Source organism: Aotus nancymaae, unplaced genomic scaffold, assembly GCF_030222135.1.
Source record: "Aotus nancymaae isolate 86718 unplaced genomic scaffold, 86718_ANA_hifiasm-v0.15.2.pri h1tg000021l, whole genome shotgun sequence".
NCBI classification, from domain to species: Eukaryota; Metazoa; Chordata; class Mammalia; order Primates; family Aotidae; genus Aotus; species Aotus nancymaae.
In genome coordinates this window covers 9283641-9300148 of record NW_026988433.1, presented here as the reverse complement: position 1 = coordinate 9300148, position 16508 = coordinate 9283641, and the positions used below count along the sequence as shown (strand labels likewise).

Genomic DNA, 16508 nt, shown 5'->3' with positions numbered 1-16508 from the left:
TAGCCACAGCCCTTGTCTCCTAAAGGTCCGCCCACCCCTTCATTCTAAGTACTTCATGGAGAACTCACGGTGTGCTGGGCACTCAGATGTCTTGCCGCTAGAGGAACCACAGTGAGGGCGAACCAGGGCTGGCTGTGGTGTGGCAGTGCCCAGCATGAGAGAAGGAGGCGATGCCTGGTGCTCAAGGGCAGGAAAAAAAAATGCTGTGAAAGAACTCAACTGGGCTAGGCATGATGGCTCACACCTGTAATCCCAGCACCTTGTGAAGCTGGGGTGGGAGGGTCCCTTGAGCCCAGGAATTTGAGACCAGCCTGGGCAACACAGCAAGACCCGTCTATAAAAAATATGAACATTAGCCAGGCATGGTGGTGCGTTCCTGTAATCCCAGCTGCTTGGGAAGCTGAGGCAGGAGAATTGCTTGAGCCCAGGGAGGTGGAGGTTGCAGTGAGCAGTGGTTGTGCCATTGCACTCCAGCCTGAGCGACAGAGCAAGTGTCTGTCTCAAAACAAACAAACGAACAAACAAAAAACCCCCAAATTTAACTTCTATGTGGAATCGCCGTAGCTAGTGCGTGCATGCGTATTTCATTGTTACCAGAACCGTGGAAATGCTGCACAGAACTACCTCAGTGCTTTATCACAGCACCTCTTTTTTTTTTTTTTTTTTTGAGACAGAGTCCTGCTCTGTCACCCAGGCTGGAATGCAGTGGCACAATTTCGGCTCACTGTAACCTCTGCCTTCGACGTTCAGGTGATTCTCATGCTTCAGCCTCCCAAGTAGCTGGGATTACAGGTGTGCGCCACCACACCCGGCTAAGTTTTGTATTTTTAGCAGAGATGGAGTTTCACCATGTTGGCCAAGCTGGTCTTGAACTCCTGGCCTCAAGTGATCCACCCGCCTCAGCCTCTCTGAAGCACTTTCAACTGCAAGTGCAAAGGTCCTGAAGCAGAAAGGGAAGAGGAGGGCGAGGGTGGCTGCAATGCAGGGAGGAGCAGGCAGGTGGAGACCTGGGTCTTATCCTGTGTGCCTTGGGTATAGGAGGGAAGGGCTTAGTCAGAGAGGAGATTGCTGTGTGGCATGATTCTTGCCTCCAGGTCAATCTAGATGTGCTCTCCATTTGTAGCTTTAATATTCACAGGAAAACCCACATGTAATCTCCTCATTGTTCTGTTTGATTGGACAGGTTTTAGAGGAATTTTATAACATATTTGGTCCAGAACTAAAGGCAGTGACAGGGGACCCCAAGCGCATCGATGATGTCCTGTGCAGGGTGGACGGCCTAGTCACCCCCATGGAAAACCTGACCTTTGACCCGTTCAGCATCAAGTCCTCCCAGTTCTGGAAATACGTGATGGATGAATTCAGGATTGAAGTTCTGGCAAGTGACACATCTGTTAATTCCATCTTGAGAGGCGACACCATGTTTTCTCTGTGTTAAATTTTTTGGGTTATTTAGTGATGCTTAGAGTCTTTTTTTTTAATCACAAGTAATGCCTGCTTATTAGTTGTAAAAACCAAAAACTATACAAAAGTGTGCAACGTAAAAATGAACGTTCCTCCATCTTTGTTCCCACACCCACTCTTGAGGAGGGGTAAGTTTAAGTTGAGCTAGACACAGTAGCATTTCTACAAAGTTTGTTTTGTCCAATATAAGGTCACCTATCTAGGAGTCAAGGTAAAAATAAACCAGATGTGGCAAGAGAATCACAAAGTGCCCTGTGGGTTTTGATAACTGTTTCGTCAGAAGGCTGGGGGCATGGAGAGCCAATTGGAAATAACCTTTGGGATTGGGGAAGCTTTGGGTGGGGGAGATGGGGACAAGGAAGGAGGCTGAGATATCGGAGGGTGTTTCAGGTGGTAGGAACAATGTGAACAAAGGTGACAGACAGGAAGAAAAGAGGAATTGTCCGAGGCAGAGCAGAGGAGTTTGGCATAACACGTGCAGGTAGTAGAGGAAAATCAAGCTGGAAAGGAGGGTTGGGTGAGTAACTGGTGATGACCAGGGAGGGCTGGATTGAGGGAGGGGACTTACTTCAGCAGGCAATAGGGAGCCATTAAAGGAGGCTGACCAAAGAATGAGTCAGAATTACAGGGCAGGTGTAGCGGCTCATGCCTGTTATCCCAGCACTTTGGGAGACCAAGGAGAGAGGATTGAACCCAGGAGTCTGAGACCAGCCTGGGCAACCTAGTGACACACCCAACTCTATAAAAAAAAACCTTAAAATTAGCCAGGCATGGTGGCTCCTGCTTGTAGTCCCAGCTACTCAGGAGCTGAGGTGGGAGGATCCCTTGAACCTGGGAGGTCGAGGTCGCAGTGAGCTGAGATCACACCACTGTACTCCAGCCTGGGGGACAGAGTAAGACTCTGTCTCAAAAAAAAAAAGAAAAAAAGAAAAAACCAAGGTTTATATTTCAGGAAGGTTTTTCTGGCCACAGTATAGGCTGCTTTGAGCTGGGGAACAACAGAGAGCGGGGAGGTGATAACAGGAGGTGATAGCCTGCGGTGTGGGGGAGGAGGCAGAGTCTGTCAGAGAGAGGCGGCTGCTGAGAATGAGATTGCACTTCCCCCAGCATGTGAAGAGTGACCCGTCGCGCCCACCTCTCGGACTTCTGTAGGAAGCATAATCAGGAGCACCCCCATTTATGTCTTATACAGTTTTTATAACCTCAGAGCAACTTTCTATGTGGACAACCTTACACTCTTCTGCTTGGCTATATAGACGTTGTCATATTAACTGTATCTGATTTATTATCAGCTGCTATTTTAAGTGTTACTTCCTTTTTCAGTTGAATTTTTTTTGGTTTTCTTTTGTTATTTGTTATTTTTTAGAGACAGGGTCTTGCTCTGTTGCTGTGGCTGGAGTGCAGTGGTGTGATCCTGGCTCACTGCACCCTCGACCTTCTGAGCTCAAGTGATCCTTCCACCTCAACCTTCCAATTAGTTGTGACCACAGTGTGTGTCTGGTTAATTAAAAAGAAATTTTTTTTTTTCCGAGGTAGAGTTTTGTTCTTGTTTCCCAGGCTGGAGTGCAGTGGCGTAATCTCGGCTCACCGCAACCTCTACCTCCCAAGTTTGAGCGATACTCCTTCCTCAGCTTCTCATGTAGCTGGGATTACAGGCATGCACCACCATGGCCAGCTAATTTTGTATTTTTAGTAGAGACAGAGTTTCCGTGTTTTCAGGCTGGTCTCGAACTCCCGACCTCAGGTGATCCACCTGCCTTGGCCTCCCAAAGTGCTGGGATTACAGATGTGAGCCACTGTGCCTGGCCAAAATTTTTAAATAGAGATGAAGTCTCACTGTGTTGCCCAGGTTGGTCTTTTGGTCTTGAGCTCCTGGCCTCAAGCAATCCTCCCGCCTCAGCTTCCCAAATAAATTGAACTTTTCATCAAAGTTACTTAAGTGATACTAAAGGGTTCATAATAAGAAAACACAGCTCCATTAACTACTTCCTCATTCTTGCTGTCATTTTCCACAATTTTAGATGTTTCTTTTGTTGCTAACCTCCAACTTTTTTAAAGAAGAAGCTGATGTGGTTATTTCCTGATTTATTAATTTAGACTTCTGTTAACTTCTCAGAGAAGATATAGACTGGACTGTCCCATTCCTAATTCCATTTGCCTCTCTGTCATCTAACACGATTTCTTCATAGCTTTTAGTTAAATTAATGGCTAGTGTTTACTCATTATGTCTATGCAAATATTGTTCATTGCTGAGCTGAGAAGTCTATCATAACTACCCCATCTTTCTTGGCCAACTTTTCAATTTTCCTGGAGTTAACCATTGCTTTTGTTTTTTATTTGCTTGGTTATGTATGTACCCATTGCTAATTTTTTTTCCAACTTCTTTAATATCTTCTGCCACATACCTATCAATAGTAGGCTCTAAATATTCAAACATATCAGTGCCATTATTTACCTAGAGGCCTTCCTCCCAGAGCTCACTGTCCTACTCTAGTCTAGCTTGTTTGCTTTTTAGACCTGTTACAAAGCAGTCTAGGACCCTAGGACCTCCTGCCTTCTCCCCTCTGCGTTGGATCTTCTGTTTTCTAGATCTCACTTTTCCCTCTTTCCTTGTTTACTCCTTCGTTTGCTGGAGCACATTTAGTAGCTTCCTGAGTAAGGTTTCATGGGACATATATTTTTTGAGTCTTGTATGGATGAATTCTGAAATAACAGGTATAGAATTCAAAGTTGAAAATAACTTTTCTTTGGAAATGTGAAGATTTTTTTATTGATTTCTAGCTTCCAGTATTTGAAGTCTGATACTATTCTGAGTTAATTTTTCTGGAACTAACCTTCCACTCTTTTATAGAAAGGAGTGGGGATGGGTGGGATTGAGGCTGCATAATTGAGCATAATAGATTGAGGCCTGGCTGTGCAGGGTTAGAAAGGGATACCCTGTTTGCTCCTCATCTTCACGCACGCTGACCCGCTTCCTGCGCTCACTTGCGGCCCCTGTTTCCAGCATTAGGTTGTGACTGCCTGCCTTAGTTACTTTCCTACTAAAAATTCCTCAACTATCTCCTCTGTTGTTGTGTCCTCTCCCTTATTTTTTGTTTATAAGAGTTAATACTTAAAAAAATTCCTTTACCTTTGAACTGGTTGGGGAGAGAGGTCAGGAAATCAGCATAGCCAATCTGCCACTTTAAATTGGATTCCAGCTCCATTAACATGCAGCAGAAATCCGTCCCAAGCCACTGATTTTTTTTTTCTCATTTCTTGCCACTTTGTCTTTGCAGGATAATTACAGGGACATGAGGCTTGTTTTCTTGATTTTTTTTTTTGCAGGTTATTGAGAAAGAAGCAAAAAATTTTATTGATGAATCTTTTAAGACGCTTCGATCTGCTGAAGCAGCATTTGACATGCTTTTAAAATTTAAGCACATCCGTTCACGGGAGGCCGTGAATCGACAAATGATGATGAAATTTAATGATATTCTTGCACAGTACTGTAAAGAGGTAATTGGAAAATCGAAAGCTGCCCTAGCATTAAAAATACACTTGGCAAAATGTGAACAATTGAATCCCACTATTGTCTGTCTTTCCCATCTGAATTCAGAGACTAGAGTTTCCCCAAATCAGCATGTCACATTATACAGGTAACCTAAACAAACTGGGTTTGTTTATTTAGTGGAGAAATTCAATAAGAATTAAGTATATTCTTATTTACTCACATTGTGGTGAGCCCTGTGTGAGTTGGTAATAATCATGGTAATAATAGTAATCATAGTTTAACCATATCCAAGGATCATATATGTATTTATGATCAATTCAGAATAATTTACCTGGTGCTCTCATATCTCAAGTATAGTGTTAGGCACAGAGACAGAGAGATGAATGAAACACAGATTCTGCACTTAAAGATGTCAGTATCTAGTTGGAGAAATAGACCAAAAAATGCTTATAGTCTGCTGGGCACAGTGACTCATGCCTGTAATCCTAGAACTTTGGGAGGCTGAAGCCAGTGGATCGCTTGAGTTCAGGAGTTTGAGACTAGCCTGGGCAACATAGCAAAACCCCATCTCTATAAAAATACAAAAATTATCCAGGTGTGGTGTCGTCCACCTATAGTCTCAGCTACGTGGGAGGCTGAGGTGGGAGGATCACCTGAGCCAAGGGAGGTTGAGGCTGCAGTGCCACTGTACTCCGGCCTGGGCAACAGAGTTTCACCCTATCTAAAAACAAAAAAATGCTGGCTGGGCCCAGTGGCTCATGCCTGTAATCCCAGGACTTTGGGAGGCTGAGGTAGGTGGATCACCTGAGATCAGGAGTTTGAGACCAGCCTTGACAACATGGTGAAAACCCCTCTCTACTAAAAATACAAAAATTAGCTGGGCATGGTAGTGGGTGCCTGTAGTCCCAGTTACTTGGGAGGCTGAGGCAGGAGAATCGCTTGAACCCAGGAGGCAGAGGTTGCAGTGAGCTGAGATTGTGCCATTGCACTGCAGCCTGGGCAACAAGAGTGAAAATTTGTCTAAAAAAATGCTTATAATCTTATTTAGAAGACAAAATGAGAGTATCTGGAATGATTAGATGAGCATAAGGTAGTATTAAAAAAAGGCCGAAAGTGGTCTCCCATTGTCTTAGTTTCCCAATGCTGCTGGATATAGTGACTTAGAACAACATGGATTTCTTCTCTTCTGGTATCAGAGGTCAGAAGTTTGCCACAGGTGTTCTTGGGTTTAAATCAAGGTGTCAGCAGGGCTGTATTCCCTTTGGGAGTCTCAAGGCATGATTCAGTGCTTTGTTTACCCCAAATTCTAGAAGCTCCTGGCTCCCTTTCATCTTCAAAGCCAGCAATGGCCACTTTCACATAAAACCACTCCGACCTCTTTTCTGCCTCGCTCTTCCTGTTTTAGGACCCCTTGTGATTACATAGGACCTCCTCAGAAAATTCAGGATAATTTCTCTATATTAAGATCAGCTGACTGATGTTAATTCCATCTGCAACCATAGTTCCCCTTTGTCATGTAACATTACATATTCTCAGCTTCTGGGGATTAGGACCTGGACATCTTTGGGAGGCCGTCAATGTGCCTGCCACACCTAATTACCCCCACGAGAGTTCGGAAATGCTTGTTTTAAAAAACACAGGTCTGGAGACTGTAGTCAATAATAACTTAATTGTACATTTACAAGTAACTAAAAGTATAATTGGATTGTTTATAACACAAAGGATGAGTGCTTAAGGGGACGGATATACCATTCTCTACGATGTGGTTATCATGCATAGCATGTTTATATCAAAACATGCCATATACCCATAAATATATATGCCTTATGTACCCACAAAAATTAAAAACTAAAAAAAAAAAAAACAAAGGTGTGCCCCTGGTCCTGTCTAGAACAGATTTTGGGATTTCTAATAATTGGATCAAACTAATCTACACAGTGTGCATGATCTGTAATTATCAGGCAGTTTGGAGCATTGCATATGTTAACTCAAAGACAGGATTACTACAGTCAGGCTCGGTGGCTCACACCTGTAATCCCAGAACTTTTGGGAGGCTGAGGCAGGTGGATCACCTGAGGTCAGGAGGTCAGGCCGAGGCGTGTGGATGACCTGAGCTTGGCCAACACGGTGAAACCTTATCTCTAATAAAAATACAAAAATTAGGCGGGTGCAGTGGTGCACACCTGTAATCCCAGCTATTTGGGAGGCTGAGGCAAGAGGAGAATCACTTGAACCTGGGAGGTAGAGGTTGCAGTGAGCCGAGGTCGTGCCACTGCACTCCAGCCTGGGCAACAGAGCGAGACTCTGTCTCAACAACAACAACAAAAAAGATCACTACAGAGCATAAGAAAAAGTAGTAAAAAGCAGTAAAAACACTACTCTGCATCTTAGCATATTTCTTGACATTCCATTTTTGGTTTCCTTAAAGATTCAAATCCCAAATCTTTCTTGGCTAACTTGGCAATGTTTATCGCTTACAGAAGACGTTTGATTGCTTTTCAGATTGACATCATTAATAAAATCTTTGTTCAGAACCTTGAAAATCCGCCACTGTATAAGAATCACCCTCCAGTAGCAGGTGCAATATACTGGGAACGATCTTTGTTCTTTCGGATTAAGCACACCATCCTCCGATTTCAAGAGGTACAGGAGATACTGGACAGTGATCAAGGACAGGAGGTATGTTGCTCTTGCTGGAATTGACTCCTTTTGTATTTGATGTGTCTTTTTTTTTTTTTTTTTTTTTTTGAGATGGAGTTTCGCTCTTGATACCCAGGCTGGAGCGCAATGGCGCGATCTCGGCTCACCGCAATCTCCGCTTCCTGGGTTCAGGCAATTCTCCTGCCTCAGCCTCCTGAGTAGCTGGGATTACAGGCACGCGCCACTGTGCCCAGCTAATTTTTTGTATTAGTAGAGACGGGGTTTCACCATGTTGACCAGGATGGTCTCGATCTCTTGACCTCGTGATCCACCCGCCTCGGCCTCCCAAAGTGCTGGGATTACAGGCTTGAGCCACCGCGCCCGGCCTGTATTTGATGTTTTAATCCTAGACTGGCTGCCCTCCCCGATCCCATCCGGGAGAAGCATTAGATCAGGCTGCTGCAGCCATGCAGCAGGCTACGTAGAGTTGCCCATTTGAGAAGCGGCTCAATTTTAGACCCATGCCTGCAAGTTAGAGGGTCTTCCTGTTGTCCTTGCATTAGTGCTCATATTAAGCTACCTTTTGTGATCCTTCTTTTTCTTTTATTTTTTGAGACAAGGTCTAGCTGTGTTGCTCAGGCTGGAGTGCAGTGGCACAATCACAGCTCACGGTGCCCTCGACCCTCTGGGTTTAAGTGATCCTCCTGCCTCAACCTCCTGGGTAGCTGGGCCTACAGGTGTGGGCCACCATGCCTGGCCAATTTTTGTATTTTTTTTATAGAGATGAAGTTTAACCATGTTGCCTGCCCAGGCTGGTCTCAAACTCCTGAGCTCAAGCAATCTGCCCACCTTTGCCTCCCAAAGTATTGGGCTTACAGGCATGAGCCACCGCACCTGGCCTATGTTCTTTTTCTCTTTGGCATCTTAATACACAGGACATCTTCCAGATTGTGGTCATGTGGGCTTCTTCCTGTACTTAATTTTCAGCTCCTGTGGAGGGTGTCTGCCATCTTTTTGATATGATCCCACCCCCCAGCCTGTGGATTTTTGTACGTTATATAGATAGTAAATATTTTAGGGGTTTGGACAATTTCCGTGCAATGACTCGCCCTACCATTGTTGCAGGAAAGTATTCCCCAGATAATACGTTTTGAACAGGCATGCTGTGTCCAGTCCAACTTTCTTTATGGATTTGAATTTCTTTTTTTTCTCCTAAAAACAGATCACATCATAGAATTTCATATCGTTATTCTTGAGTTACAAAGTATTATTGTTCTTTAAATTTCCTTTTAATCATCTAAATCATTTCCTTCTATTCATGTAAAAGCTGTTCTTAGTTCACCAGTATAGACCAGGGCAGCCCATGGACCGTAGTTTGCAGAAGCCTGCTAGTCAACCGTGATTTCAAGTTATACTAACTATATTAGTCCATTTTGCTATAAAGAAACTACGTAATTGATAAGAATCAAGGTTTAATTGGCTCACAGATTTGCAGGCTGTACAGGAAGCATAGCCTTTCTGGGAGGTCCCAGGAAACTCCCAATCATGGTGGAAGGCAAAGCGGGGGGCAGGTGTCTCACATGGTGGGGGCAGGAGAAGGGAGAGTGAAGCGGGAGGCGCTACACACTTTCACAGGAGTAGATCTGCCGAGGGCTCACTCAGTGCCACCCAGGACAGTCCTGAGAGCAGTGGTGCAAACCATTCCTGAGAATTCCGCCTTCATGAGCCAATTGCCTCCCAGCAGGCCCCACTTCCAACACTGGGGGTTACAATGCAGTGTGAAATTTGGGGAGGACACAGATCCAGCCTGCATCACCGTCTCAGACACACTCTCAGACAAGCTTTAGGAAAAGCTGTCTACTTTTTTTTCAACATGTATTTATATATATTTAATATTAATATAATAATAAAATATATAATATAATTTATATTATTTAATATATAACTATATATTATGTTAATAATTTATTAATTATATTTATAATTTATAGATACAAAATTACGTAGAGAGATAGGAAAAAATATATACAGTTATTTAAAAATGGCCAGGCACTGTGGCTCATACCTGTAATCTCAGCACTTTGAAAGGCTGAGGCGGGCAGATTGCCTGAGGTCAGGAGTTCAAGACCAGCCTGACCAACATGGTGAAACCCTGTCTCTACTAAAATACAAAAATTAGCTGGGTGTGGTGGCAGGTGCCTGTAATCCCGGCTACTTGGGAGGCTGAGGCAGGAGAATTGCTTGAGCCCAGGAGGCGGAGATTGTACTGAACTGAGATTGCACCACTGCACTCCAGCCTGGGTGACAGAGTGAGACTCTGTCTCCAAAAGAAAAAAAATTATATAAAAAGAAATGTTTATATATAATAATATATATATTTATAATTTATATATATAAATTATCTGTGTTAAGAGAGATGAAACGTTATTTTCAAGGACAAAATGACAAGTCACTTGAATTCTTTGACAGGTCAAACAGAAGTATTTGGAAGTGGGTAAGAGGATGAAGGAGTATGAAGACAGGAAGTACGAGCAGTGGATGGAGGCGACGGAGCAGGCGCTGCCAGCCCTTATGAAGAAGAGCCTTCTGACCAAGGTGTGCTGCCCACGCCCTCGTTCCAGATTGCCATGGAGGCCACGTGAGACAATGGTGTCGCCACATTTTCTCAAGGCGGCTTGATTTGTTGACATTCATAAAGTTGGGTCAGTTTCCAGAACCAAAGACAAGGAAGGGCAAGGGCTGACTGGGAGGAGGAGGAGAAAGGAAAGCGTGAAGAGGGCACGATGTTGTGGTTAGGACTGGGCTGGCACCGGGCAGCCCTACTGACTCCTTGGGCAAGTGACTGAATGCTGAGCCTCCGTTTCCCCATTTATGAAATGTGTGTTATAAGTCAGATGACGTAAACAAGCATAAGGCTTAGTTGAACCATATATGAAACAGAGCTGACAGTTGGCCATCTTTAACCTGCAGAAAAGTGCCATCCCACCCGATTCATCCTCAGCTTCAGCGCTGGGCGTGGCACTTAGCGAATGCCCGATGAATGAATACCTGCTGTTATTCATTCATAACAGGAAAGATGTGGCCTGGCAGTTTTAGGTCTTTGGTTCCTGAAATCCTGACGTAGGGACCAAAGTGAGTGGAGAGGGCCAGATGGGACCCCTAGGGAACGGGTCCGCTCAGGTCCAACCAAAGGGGCAGCTGCTCCGTATCCGATTTCCCAGTTTTTCAAGGGAAGACAGAAGGGATTTTTAGGTGAAATTGCTCCATTTTCAAATGCCAGCAACGGAATTATTATTTTTTAAAAATTATACTTTAAGTTGTGGGGTACGTTTGCTACATAGGTATGCACATGCCATGGTGGTGTGCTGCACCGTCACCCCATCATCTACATTAGGTATTTCTCCTCTACCCCCAACCCCCGGCAGGCCCCGGTGTAAATTGATTCTTTAAAATCTCCGTTCACCAAACAAAATGCATATTCCCGGCAGTTCCAGCTGGCACCCTCGTCTGTCGGGCATCCAGGGCCCAGCACTGATCTTTTTCATGCCCACGTTTGGCATGGGTTGTGTTGATCCTGAGATCTCCTGGACTGCCCTGACTGTGTTGATGGAACATCTGTCTCTTCCCACAGTCTTCCACCGCTGCGGAGGAGCCTTCGACTTTAGAGAGGGGAACTGTGTTCGCCGTCAACTTTTCACCTGCTCTCAGAGAGATTATTAATGAAACCAAGTACTTAGAGCAACTGGGATTCACTGTCCCTGAATTAGCAAGAAACATTGCTCTCCAGGAAGACAAATTCCTTAGGTAAAAAAATTCTCTTAAATTAGCAGTAAACTTTTTGGTCTCGGGACCCCTTTACAGTCTTAAAAATTATTGAGGATCCCTCCAAAAGCTTTCATTTCTGTGGATTTCATAATTATCAATTCTTACCACATTAGAAATGGAAGCTAAGGCCCAGGTGTTGTGGTACATGCCTGTAGGCCCAGCTACTTGGGGGACTGAGTGGGAGGATTCCTTGAACCTGGGAGATTGAGGCTGCAGTGAACCATGATTGCACCACTGCACTCCAGCCTGTGAGACAGAGCAAGACCCTGGATCAAAAAAAAAAAAAAAATGAAGCTAAGAAAAGTTTAAAATATGGGGCCGGGTGCAGTGGCTCACGCCTGTAATCCCAGCACTTTGGGAGGCCAAGGTGGGCGGATCATGAGGTCAGGAGTTCAAGACCAGCCTGGCCAGCATGGTGAAACCCCATCTATACTAAAAATACAAAAAATTAGCCAGGCATGGTGGTGCGTGCCTGTAGTCTCAGCTACTTGGGAGGCTAAGGCAGGAGAATTTCTTGAACCCCGGGGGGGCAGAGGTTGCAGCAGTGAGCCGAATCGTGCCACTGCACTCCAGCCTGGGCGACAGTGAGACTCCACCCCCCTGCCCCCCAAAAAAAGTTTAAAATATGGGTCACCAATAGTAAACCTATTACATGTGATATAAATAACATATTTAATAAAAAGTAACCAATATTTTCCAAAAAAGAAAGTTAATGAGAAGAGTCGTGTTGTTTTAAATTTCTGCAAATCTCTAGATCAAGGTTGTGGGCAGGTTCGTGGTCTTTTGTAATGTCTTGACTGCAGAAGGTTTTGATGAGCTTGTTTGTGACATTCCTGTCACGTGCAGGTACACAGATGGAGTACAGCGCATGTTGGATCATTACCACGTGCTCATAGGAACGCTAAACGAGGCGGAGTCTGTGCTTCTCAACGATCATTCCCAGGAGCTCCTCCGAGTGTTTAGGTCTGGATATAAGAGGTTGAACTGGAACTCACTAGGTAACGTCATTCATCTATTGCTTGCCTTTTAGACTTGGGAATGCAAAGTCATTCTTTTAGGTTGTTTTATTTGAATTACAATTTTCACGTGTTTATAGACACAATTAACAATTTTTGAGGGTTAATAAAATACATGTGTGGAACTTAGAACTGACCTCCAGGCTGTCATTGGGATGAAGATAAGAGGAGTGACCCTTTCACACTCTGCAGACCCAAAGCACATTTCTCCAAAAAGAAGGTCACTTTTACTTTTTTTTTTAATTAAAAATTTGATTTGGAGGTAATTATAGATTCACATGCAGTTGTTAAGAATTACTGCAGAGGGAGCCTTCGTGCCCTTTACTCATTTTCCCTAAATAGTAACTTCTTGCAAAACTAGATCACAACCAAGATACTGACATTGATAGAGTCGAGATAGAGAAGAGTTTCATGCCACAGCAAGTACTGTCGAGTTCACTTCCCTCCCATCGTTGCCTTCTCCTTAATCCCTGGCAACCATAAATCTTTTTTTTTTTTTTGAGATAGAGTTTTGCTCTTGTTGCCCAGGCTGCAATGCAATGGTGTGATCTCACCTCACTGCAACCTCCACCTCCCTGGTTCGAGCGATTCTCCTGTCTCAGCCTCCCAAGTAACTGGGATTACAGGCATGCCATCACGCCCGGCTAGTTTTTGTATTTTTAGTATAGATGGGGTTTCATCACATCGGTCAGGCTGTTCTTGAACTCTGGACCTCAGGTGATCCGCCCGCCTCAACCCCCCAAAGTGCTGGGATTACAGGCGTGAGCCACCACACCCGGCAACCATGAATCTTTATTCAATTTCTGTAATGTTGTCATTTTAGAGTGTCATAGAAATGAGATAATACATAGCTCTTTTTTGAGTTGGCTTTTCTTTCTCAGCCTGTCTTCAAAGATCTATCCATGTTGTTGGATGTGTCAATAGTGTGTGTATTTTTGAAGAAGACTCCACAGTATCGATGTAGCATAGTTTGTTCAGCCTTTCACCTCTCAAAGGACAGCTAGGCTGTTTCCAGTTTTGGCTCTTATCAGTAAAGCTACTGTAAACATTTGTGTGCAGGGTTTTGTGTGAACACGATTCTTCGTTTTTTTCTGGGACAAAGGCCCAGCAGTGCAGTCGCTGAGTTGCACGGTAGTTGCGTGTTTAGTTTAAGATTGCTGCTGCTGCTGTTTTGAGTTGGAGTTTCGCTCTTGTTGCCCAGGCTGGAGTGCAATGGCATGATCTCAGCTCACTGCAGCCTCCACCTCTGGGGTTCAAGCAGTTCTCCTGCCTCAGCCTCCTAACTAGCTTGGATTACAGGCACTTGCCACCACTCCTGGCTAACTTCTGTATTTTTAGTAGAGACAGGGTTTTGCCATGTTGGCCAGGCTGGTCTTGAACTCCTGGCCTCAAGTGATCCGTCCATCTTAGCCTTTCAAAGTGCTGGGATGACAGATGTGAGACACCGTGCCGGGCTTTGTTTCGTTTTCATTTTGTTTTACTGTCGTGCTGTTTTACGGGACAACTGTGCCGTTTTGCATTTCTATCACCAATGTACGAGTGACCCACTTTCTCTGCATCCTGGCCAGCTTTGCTGTCACTTTTTTTTTTTTTTTTAGTTTTGGCCATCTGATAGCTGTGTAACAATATCTCCTTATGGTTTTGATTTGACTTCTGTAATGGCTAATGGTGTTGAGCATCTTTTCATGTGCTAATAAGCACAAATACGTCACGTGGGTGGCCTGTTCAGTGACGTGTGTTTTTATGTCTTTTGCATATGTTGTAATTAGATTGTTTTCTTTACTGTTGAGTTTCGAGCATCCTTTGTATATTCTGAATGCTCGTCCTTACCGGATGTGTGGTTTGCAGAGGTTTTCTCCCACTCTGTAGCTTGTGCTGTCTTTCTCATAGGAGGGCCTTTGGTAGAGCAAAAGCTTTGAATTTCGACTAAGTCCAACATAGCAGTTTTTCCTTTAATGGGTTCTCCTTTTGGTGCCAAGTCTAAGAATCACTGCCTTGCCCTAGATCTTAAAGTTTTTTTCTCTCCTGTGTTTTTGTTTCTAAAAATGTTATGGTATCGTGTTTCACAGCACAGTCTGTGATCCATTTTGGGGCTTTTATTTGTGTAAAGTGAGACCGATCGTAAGTACTTAACCCGAGTTTACTGTTCACGTTCTTGCTGTTGACGTGTCTAAGCTCCAGGCCAGAGGAGGTTGCAGGCAGGTGGTGTGGAGTGGAGGCTTCAGGGAGCTGCAGCAGCAAGAAGGCAGCAGGGCTCGGTAGTCCCTTTCTCCCCATGGAGCTCCAGCCGGGACTGTGCTAACGTTTGAATAGAAGAAATGCATCGCTTGCTTGATTCTGGGTTCGGGGTCCCTTGTCCCAGTCCCTTAGGGTTCGAAGGGGATCTTTGCCACCCCAAAGACCCAAGGGGTTGGAATGAGCAGGGTCTTTCCTGGGAAGGGATGCCAGTATTAACATCACAGATGCTGGTGGGGCAGATGTGGAAAGACAGGTTGGAAGCCAAATGTCTTTCTTTCTTTCTTTCTTCAAAGGTATTGGTGACTATATAACTTGGTGCAAACAGGCCATTGGGAAATTTGAGTCTCTTGTTCACCAGATTCATAAGAATGCAGATGATATTTCTTCCAGGCTGGCATTAATAGAGGCTACAAATCTCTTCAAATATCCAGCCGCTAAAAGCGAGGAAGAACTCCCAGGTAGATCTGACTTCTGGGTTCTCCAGTTATGGAATTAATGAAAAAACATATTGTATATACATATGTGTATATATAGGTATCTATAAATCTACATACGTATTTGTATATTCCATGAATGGCGTAAAACCATTTCTAATGCTCTCAGTCATTTACTTGAAAGAATCATGGGTAGCTATTACTTTTTGTCATGTTTTGTATATTATTTAGTTTAACAAATTCATGTTTGTTTGTTTTTGTTTTGTTTTTTTCTGAGACGGGATCTTGCTGTGTTGCCCAGGCTGGTCTTGAACTCCGGGCCTCAAGTGATCCTCCTGCCTCATCTGTGAAAGCCTGTGGCGCTTTGTTGATAAGTTTGTAACAGTAAATTGAGTTGCGTTTTTTATGGGCTCACATTTACTTGTTCAAGAAAAATACTTTAAATAGTCTTAGACTAGTCAACAAGGAATTCAGGACATGTCAACAAGGAATTCAAGAAAAACAAGATTGCCCAAAGATAAAAAAGCCACCTTCTGGACGTGCGTAACTGGTTGTCATTTATTCGTCGCTTAACGTGTGTTCCGATGTTGACTCGTGTTCTGTGTTGGGCTGTGGTTGGAGGCTGTTTTTGGTTTTTTAAGACACACAGCTCGTGTTTGGATTGCCTTTTGAGTGCTAGCCTTCCCTGGGTTCGTGGGCAGCTGTAACAGACACCTTTCTCTCTAGGCGTGAAGGAATTTTTTGAACACATTGAGCGAGAAAGGGCCAGAGACGTGGACCACATGGTGCGGTGGTATCTTGCCATCGGGCCTCTACTGACCAAAGTTGAGGGCCTGGTCGTCCACACCAACACAGGCAAGGCCCCCAGGCTGGCCTCCTACTACGAATACTGGGAAAAGAAAATTTATGAGGTCCTGACAAAGCTCATCCTGAAGTAAGTTCATCTTGTTGCATGTTTTTTTTTTTTTTTTTTTTGAGACGGAGTTTCGCTCTTGTTACCTAGGCTGGAGTGCAATGGCGCAATCTCGGCTCACCGCAACCTCCGCCTCCTGGGTTCAGGCAATTGTCTTCTTGTTGCATGTTTTAAAGTGGTGTGTGTAGATTAAAACAGTTGAGAAATATGGACAGTTGGGGGGGTGACAAGGTACAGAATGAAAGTCAGGTGGACGGTCAGACGCTTTCTGGCCGAAGGGCACTCCCAGCCTGGAGGGGTGACCTTCATGATCTTGTTAGGCCCCTCAACATTCCAGAAAAGAAAGGCTCCCTCTCCCCACTTCAGTTATCTGAAAGACATAGTGAGCCTGTGTTCAGCTGGCAACAGAGAATCGCTGTCACTCAACACTGACCAGAATCCCAGAGGACTCCCTCGTTCACGTTGAGAGTGACAGATGTGAAGGA

General features: G+C 44.3%; 1 protein-coding gene across 1 annotated transcript in view; it reads left to right on the top strand.

The window, feature by feature from the left end:
- Nucleotides 1-16508, top strand: part of DNAH10 (dynein axonemal heavy chain 10) — a 177505-nt gene that overhangs the window by 26664 nt on the left and 134333 nt on the right. The window contains exons 11-18 of the mRNA XM_064379606.1: nucleotides 1184-1378; nucleotides 4792-4962; nucleotides 7460-7636; nucleotides 10067-10192; nucleotides 11229-11401; nucleotides 12269-12420; nucleotides 14970-15134; nucleotides 15837-16044. Coding sequence (XP_064235676.1) covers nucleotides 1184-1378; nucleotides 4792-4962; nucleotides 7460-7636; nucleotides 10067-10192; nucleotides 11229-11401; nucleotides 12269-12420; nucleotides 14970-15134; nucleotides 15837-16044 — 1367 coding nt within the window. The remainder of the gene's footprint in view (nucleotides 1-1183; nucleotides 1379-4791; nucleotides 4963-7459; nucleotides 7637-10066; nucleotides 10193-11228; nucleotides 11402-12268; nucleotides 12421-14969; nucleotides 15135-15836; nucleotides 16045-16508) is intronic.